Source organism: Balaenoptera musculus, chromosome 20, assembly GCF_009873245.2.
Source record: "Balaenoptera musculus isolate JJ_BM4_2016_0621 chromosome 20, mBalMus1.pri.v3, whole genome shotgun sequence".
In the NCBI taxonomy this organism is placed as follows: domain Eukaryota; kingdom Metazoa; phylum Chordata; class Mammalia; order Artiodactyla; family Balaenopteridae; genus Balaenoptera; species Balaenoptera musculus.
Genome location: NC_045804.1, coordinates 8,684,230 through 8,691,755, shown reverse-complemented (window position 1 = coordinate 8,691,755; position 7,526 = coordinate 8,684,230). Strand labels below are relative to the sequence as shown.

Sequence of the window (7,526 nt, the reverse complement as noted above, 5' to 3'; positions counted from 1 at the left end):
ATTTGTGCAGTGATGTGCTGTGAACGCTTAAGGATGCATTCAACTCTTTGGGGATAAAACAGTGCCACTTCTGAGTCAACTCAAAAAGAGCTGCTCTTCAGACTGGGGGAGGGGTGGCCACAATGCAGATAGTTCTACAAGCGCCCCTGGGCTGATGTGGACTGTCGAGTGAAGTGTTTTCTTGGCAGCTGTCAGCAAAATCGCCATCTGAGACACAGAGAAAGAGAGAGAGAAAGAGAGAGACGGGACCGTCTTCAGGTCCTGAGAATTTGGAAACAGGAAGCAGCACGGATGCACTAACTAACCCTACTGTGCTTTCTGGAAACAAGCCTTTAGGTGCCAATGGTGAGCTTCTCTTGTGAAGGAAACGCGCAGCCGTGCTCCGGACGGGCCAGCAGCCCCGGGAGAAGCCCAGGAACGGCCTCAGTGTGCAGGCAGCAACCGAGTATCGCTGCCTGGGAGGGCTGCTCCGCTCCTCCCGAGCCCTCCCGACACCTCCCCGCGGGCACACACTCGTCCACACAGCTCTCCCGCCACGCGGCACCCACCTAACACCTCCAGGGCAGGTTTACAACAACGCAACTCAGGGTTTCCGTGCCCGTCACACGCTGACGATGGCCGCCTGGCTTTTGGCCCAGACCCTTAAAAGCACAGCCTCCGCCACGTGCCCACCACGGCACACGTCTTCATTGACCACGGAGACTGACCCAAGGCAACACCTGGACAGATTCGCAAAGAACCTGCTTTTCCCATAACAAGCTGAGAAAACGAGGGCCAATAAAAGGTAGACCAGGCTTGGTAATTGGAATCAAAAAGAAAAAGTAAAAAGCAGACCAACCTCACAATCTGACCTGCTTCTATGAAATCAAACCCTTCATTACTTGAACTCAGTTTCTACTCGCCCCGTCCCTCACTGGCACACACCCACCCCAAGACACACATGCTTACAGGCACACACACGCCCACAGTTTCCTGTCACAAAGAAGCAGGGTTCCCCCAGGCCACAGGCCGTCCCGACATGGCCACACAGTGAACACAGGACAGTTTCAAAACGGCAGATGGGACTCACTGTCTCTGCAATACCCTCCTAGTGACTAGAAGAACCATTTGGGCTCTGACGCTACCAAGCTGTGAGGGGCCCAGGGGAGGCCAATCTAGAATGAGTTCGGAACTAACGCGTGCAGGTAGGAAGAGCAACACACCGGGAGGAAAAGGGAGAGGACGCCGTCGGCCCAAGTTCATGGACAGAGGAAGCCTGCTCTCAAAGTACCAAAAGGTTTGAAAGGAGGAAAGAGAAAATAATGTTTAATGATGGCGGTGTTCTTCCTGGCATTGCGGGGAGTCCGCGAGAGCCCCTGACCCCCCAGACCCACTTTGCAACAGTGGGTCCGTCTGGCCCCGGAGCCGGGCCGGGGTGCCCACAGGCCCCTCGGAGCCCTTCTGATGAAGCGGTGTCTGCTCAGAAGAGAAGGGGCCTAGCGGGCAGCCACTGAATCCCCGGACCGCGTCGGCTACCGGCGGGGAGGAGGTGAGGGCCGGATGCAGGGCGGGGGACGGGTTGGCAGCTTCTGCTCCGCGGAGGAAGGTGGGTCACCTCTGACGGGCGGTGGGGAGTTCATCCACTAAGGGATGGTGTGGAGGTGCTTGGAAACATTTTTTGCATCAACATTTGAGACAAAGTCAACCTCTTAATTGGTATATAAACTACTTTTCTTTGAAGAGAGAGCCCTTGTGCTCTGGTTGGATTTTGTGCACACTGTATACAAAATCTATGGCTATTGAGTTAGAGTTAAAACTACCAGTCGAGATCGTTTCGCGATCAGTGCCTACGTTTACCACCTGGAGAGCTACGTGCTACCTAGAGGGCCAGAGGAGTCCGCACAACGTGGCTGCTGGGCGGGCGGCGGTCCGAGGCGGTGGGCCGTCCCCTCTGCGCACTGGGCACTACCTGGAGATCATGGAGCTGGAGTGGGACTGGCTGGACGAGGTGGTGGCGGCGCTGAGCTGGGAGAACCCGCTGTGGCTGGACTCCAGGCTGGTCATGGAGCCTCTGCAAGAAGCACGGGGCGGGGGAGGCGTGAGGACCCCACCGCGGCCGCCCACCGCCTTCCTGGCCGATCCCACCCCGCTCCCCGCAGCGCCCCCCAGAGCCGGGACGGCCGCGCGGGGCCCAGGGGGACACAGCCCCCCACCGCCCTCCCACACTGATAACGCCGTGAACTGCCAGCGACGGGTGGCCCGGAGGCCGCCCTGGCCTGGACCCCGGCCTCACGCACCGGAAGTCCTCGGACCCGATCACTTCGGTGTAGTACATCACTTTGCACTTGTGGGAAGAGACCTGCAGGGAGGCCAGCATGTCGTCCATGCGGGGCAGGCTGGTGGCGGCACAGGCCGGCATGCTGTGGAACTTCCACTGCAGGATGTAGAAGCCCGGCCACCGTGTCACGTGGGAGCCCTGGAACGAGTCAGGCGGCGCCAGCTGAGGACCTGCTTCCCGTGCCCTCCCACAACGGGTCTGACAAACGCCAGGAGACAGGGTCCACTCGGATCCAACACCGATTACTGACCATCTCGACGGGGGAAGGACCGGCTGCCCTGATTCACAATCGGGGTCCATCCCACGCTGCCTCCCGGGTGTCGGCCCTGCAGCCAGGCCTCTGCCAGGCGCTGGGGAGGCCACGGGAGGGACCCTCAGAGGCTGTCCGCCCCCAGGACTCCGCCTCGGGAGGAGGAAGCAGGCGCCCGCAGGGTGGGAGCGCCCGGGGGTCCTCTGCTCACCCTTGAGGGCCTGGGGTCAAAAAAGGCCACTTGGACCAGGCAATGCTCTCTCTGATGTGCTTCCAATGACCTTACCGGTGTATTCTGGGTTAAAAGGATGGCAATTTAAAGTAGAATGCCAGTCTGTGAAAACTACTTTCTCCCTTAATTCTGGAACTAAAGACTGTGATACAGATTAAAATGTTCATTATTTTAAAAACTGAATAAAATACTCTCTTTTACTCTGCTTCTAAGACCACCAAAACACTGACAGGCTTATCCCTGAAAACCGTAAAGACAGCAAAATTATGCATCTATTATGAAGGCCAGAAGCACCCGAGAGCTACCATTCTGAGCTCAGGCACTCAGAATAACTAGCCAAAATTTTAAATGAGCTGACGGAGCATTTAAAATAAATTAGGATGCTTAGTAATGAGACTTAATAGTTTCCTAATTACTTGTTTCTCTCACTTCTATTCGGGGTGATTTTCCTTGAAGAGAAGAACGCCGCCAGGTCAAAGGCCGTTTTAGCAGAAGCCTTCTCAATCCCAGCTTTGTACGTGCACCGAATGCCTTTTCCTTTCTTCCATGTCGCTTTTGTGAAAATACTTCCAGAAATAATTCACGACTTCAGATACAAGTAATGGATTCTGCTGAGCTCTAGGTTCTTCTGGGATTCACTCGGTTTCTTGAGTGACTCTGACCGTAACTCAGAGGACACACTGAACTGCCTGTCTACAGACGCAGGACGGGGCCGAAGCGACATGTCCTTCTCCAGACAGAAGAGCCAAGCTGTGGGGACTCCCGGGAGACCTTACCTGCACACTTTCCCCTTCTTTGCAGATCAGAGGTGACTCCACCATGCTGTAGTCACGGCCCAGCTGCCAGATTCTGTCTATCAGCTGCACGTTGTTCCCTCCTGGGGAAGTGATGCTGTGCGCCCCCAGGGAGTCCTTTTTGGGTGGCTGCGGCGACCTCTTGGAGTGATAGATGTTAAAGACGATGTCCCCTTTGCACACATCAAAATCCCAAGTGATCACCGAAGAGGCATCCACAATCTGAATGAGAATCTGGAAAAAGAGGTTGCATCAACCCACCAAAATGACCACGGGCCTCTGAGCTGACGCCGTGGCAGCAGGTCCCCCCAGCAGCTTTCCCCTAGCTAGGGGGGTACGCACGGCCGGGCCTCCTCACTCAGACTCCGCACTCCACCTTCCAGGCCTCTGCTCACTCTTTTCGTTCTTTCACCCAACTGCTCCTGCTACGCGTCAGGGCCAAGCTCTGTGCTCTGTCAGCTACACCTATGGTCCAAGCTTCCCCTCAATTCCCTGAGGGCTTTAAGACACCCAGTCCTGGCTGTAAAAAGTGTCTTAATACAAAACAGAAATAACGCTAGACACCACAGAAGTGGTTCCGTGGGCTGCTCGGGGCTGGCTGAAGGGCACAGGGAAGGTCGCAGAAGAGCCCAGGAGGGACGGGAAGGAAGCATCCAAGCGGGGAGGGGGGGTGGACGCGAGCGCAGACTGAGGGGCCTCTGCCCGTGGCCGCTGGGCTGGGTGGGAAGAGGGCGCCACGTGGCCCGGGAGTGGGGAAAGGCCCCGGGTGTCGAGTGCCAGCCTAAAAGCTGAATTTCATGCGGCGCCCATACAGCTTCCCCACAGGGAATGATCAAAGTTATAGTTTCAAAAGATTACTGTGGGAGGGATGTGAGAATTAAAACCAGCTGTAATAAGTTATGTATTCACTAAAAAATTCCAGCAGAAGCCAGGCCCCGCGCCCCACCCTGCCCTGGAAGCCTGCCCGCTGAGCCTTCCGAGAGGCGTGTTAGCGCTTTGCTTCTCGTCGAGCAGCCCTTTTGGTCCCACCACGGCCACTTCTCACCGCCGACAGACCCACACAGAATTTCCCTAAAGAACGGATTCCATAAGCACAAGAGCTGCGTCTAAGCACAGCGGTGGCACCAACGACACCAAAGTGGCTCTGAGGGCAGAGCTCCCTTGGACGTCAGCCCCTCTGCGGACCGGCACTCTCGCTCCTGCATTCACAGCGGGGACGAGGAATTCAGTCCTCATTTCAGGAGACCGCCGTCCTCGATTTGTGCTTTACTGAACCCCCAAAGCAGAACTGAAGTTTTCAGTTTTGATGTAGAAACACTTGCACAGATACCCTGTGACTCACAAGAACACATCACACCACTGAGTTCTCTACCCTGGATGAGAGCAACCACGACCTAAGGAAAGAACTTGGCCTCCTCGCGCCTGCCGGCCTCCAAATAAAAAACTAATACGAATAATCCTCAAGACACAGTCGACTTCCCCCTACAGAGGCTGTGAATAAGGCACACCAAACCTGTCTCTTTCGCTCGTTCAAACCACAGCCCCGTGTCCACTTGCGCCACGAGGCACGGGGGGGCCGTGTGGGACACACTCCGGCCAGGAGGGTGGGGGAAGCAGTACGGCGTCAGCTCCCGGCCACCACTGTCCGCCCGGCCAGCAGCCCACTGAGCGGCCTCTCCGTGCCAGGTGCCACCCCTCCCGCGCTCCTGAGCCACAAACCTCAGCCCGAAGTCCAGGAAGGGCCAGTCAGTGCTGAGTCCCTCATGACGCCACAGCACACACGCGTGTGAAAACACAGGCACACTCTTGCTTCTGCACCACCACGTGACAGCAAGGAGAGAAAACACACGTGCTAGTTTCTCCTCACTCCATCACATTTATAAAAATGGGCAAATTCCTTAAAAGTAACAAATAACCAAATCCAGTCAAGAAAAAACAGAAGATGCGACTGGTCCTGATCACTGAATACATTAAACTGAAGAGTTACACATCTTCCCACGGGGAGACCTGCTACGTGTGTCCAGGCTCTCGGGTGAGCTGGACGGCGAGCTGCCCACTCTCCTTCCGGGCGCCCTGACCAAGGGCAGCCACCTTCCCCTCTGAGAGAGGCCTGCTCTCCTGTGTCGACATCTACCTAAACTGCAGATCAAGTGTCAACACAAACCTAAAGACCAAGACCAGAGAGAAGCATCTGATTCTCCTGAACAACACCCCACTGGGGAGACCCACAGAAGAACCTCGGTGGGAAGGGGGGGCCCGGCCCCCATGGCTTCGTCCTGGCACCTACCTCGTGCGGGGCCCCTTTGAAAACGCTCGCGGACTGGTAGATGGTTTCGGTCCAGAGCTTGAGGTCTTCGTTCTCCAGCTCCTCCGCGGTCCTGTACAGGGACTTGGGCACCAGGCCCCCCTCCGGCACTTCACACTGGAAATGGAAACGCAGTCGTGCGAGCTGAGCCAACGCAGGCCGCTCCTTTGAGAACCAAACGCCGGCAGCGCCACGTCCTGACACACGCGACTCCTCGGAGCCGCTTAGGAAATGCACAACACCTGCCATGTCGCAAAACACTCTGCACTACTTAGCAAAATAATTGTGAAAAACCACTTAAATACATGTGTCTCGCTTTAAATAAATGAGAACAAGTTGAAGCTGATTTGCCACAGAATTCACACTAGTGCGTATGAGGGCCTGGATCCAACTACTGAAGCTGGTTTATATAAGAATAGTTAAGTACGTATATTGAGCTGCAGAAGAAAACATTCTGTTAAGAAAAGAGTTTTATTCTCCGCAGCTACAGGCACTATTCTTATTATATACAATTACAGTCAAGATATATAATCTATAAAGAAAGCTTCGTGTCTAAGCCAGATCAAATGATCAGTCCATGACGCCAGCCAAAAATTAATAAAGAGCAGCAACTTCCGAATCTGCTTGAAACAGGCTAATTAGAATTTGCACATTTCATAAATTTCCTAACTGACCTGGATATAATGACGTAACACTCGAGTTCATAAAATGCAAGCACTGCCTACATTATCAGCCCTGGGAGGCGACCACACAGGAAAGAAACACAGCCGCCGACAGCGTGCAGTGCAGCGGGATGCAAACACGCCACAGCACCGAGGTCACGTTAGACGGCAGCAGGCAGACGTGAGCACTGTCTCTTCAATGCCAGCCCGACGGTGGCACGGAAGAGCAGAGAGTGGGGAGATCTCTGCTAATTACGGGACTCTTCGCATCCTGAACACCTCATGGGGGAGTCGGGTCTGTTTCTGCTCCAGCCCAGGTGCTTTCGTCGTAGCTGGAGGGAGCGACCTCACCGGGTCGTGCTCTGATATAATCGACGTCTCTGGGTTTCTACAGATCTGACCTCGCGCTTTAATCTCACGGGCGCTGGGTGAGTGAAGGTCCTCTAACTCACTTGCTCCTTTGTGCTGCACTGCGATTCCTTGGAGCAGGACTGAAGGCCTGAGAGCTGATTCAAGTGCCGGTTAAATTCCTCGAACAATCCAGAGAGATTCCCCCGAGCGCCCAATCATTAGCTAAATACATGAGTCAGCCAGGGAGGCCACATCTCAACATCTCAACGGCTAACCTTATTTACTATGAAGGATGATGGAAGTCCCTTCTCTGAGAAGAACCACTATTCTCTGCTGGCGCCCGTCACCTGTCACGTCGGCAAGATGCGTGGCCCATGCTTCTGTTTCCTTCACCCCCCACCCTGTCAGGCCGTTGTGCCCCAGAGGCTGTACGGTCCTCAAGGAACTAAACTTCTCTGACTCCCTCGCCCCAGTACAGGGTAAAGAAGTGGAGCCACCTGCCTGATAACCTAGCAACTCAATGTATTTAAAACCCCACATCACATACAAGAGAACTAGTTCCCTTAACTATCCCTTTTAAAATGTTATCCTCATTTACTGTCAAGGGGGAAATCT

General features: G+C 54.8%; 1 protein-coding gene across 1 annotated transcript in view; it reads right to left on the bottom strand.

Moving 5' to 3' along the window:
- Nucleotides 1-1,288: 1,288 nt before the first annotated feature.
- Nucleotides 1,289-7,526, bottom strand: part of SEC14L1 (SEC14 like lipid binding 1) — a 51,611-nt gene continuing 45,373 nt past the window's right edge. Inside the window, exons 13-16 of the mRNA XM_036837043.1 lie at nucleotides 5,881-6,015; nucleotides 3,576-3,827; nucleotides 2,277-2,455; nucleotides 1,289-2,050 (exon numbers count right to left, since the gene is read on the bottom strand). Of these exons, the coding sequence (XP_036692938.1) occupies nucleotides 1,945-2,050; nucleotides 2,277-2,455; nucleotides 3,576-3,827; nucleotides 5,881-6,015 (672 nt within the window). The 3' untranslated portion in view covers nucleotides 1,289-1,944. The remainder of the gene's footprint in view (nucleotides 2,051-2,276; nucleotides 2,456-3,575; nucleotides 3,828-5,880; nucleotides 6,016-7,526) is intronic.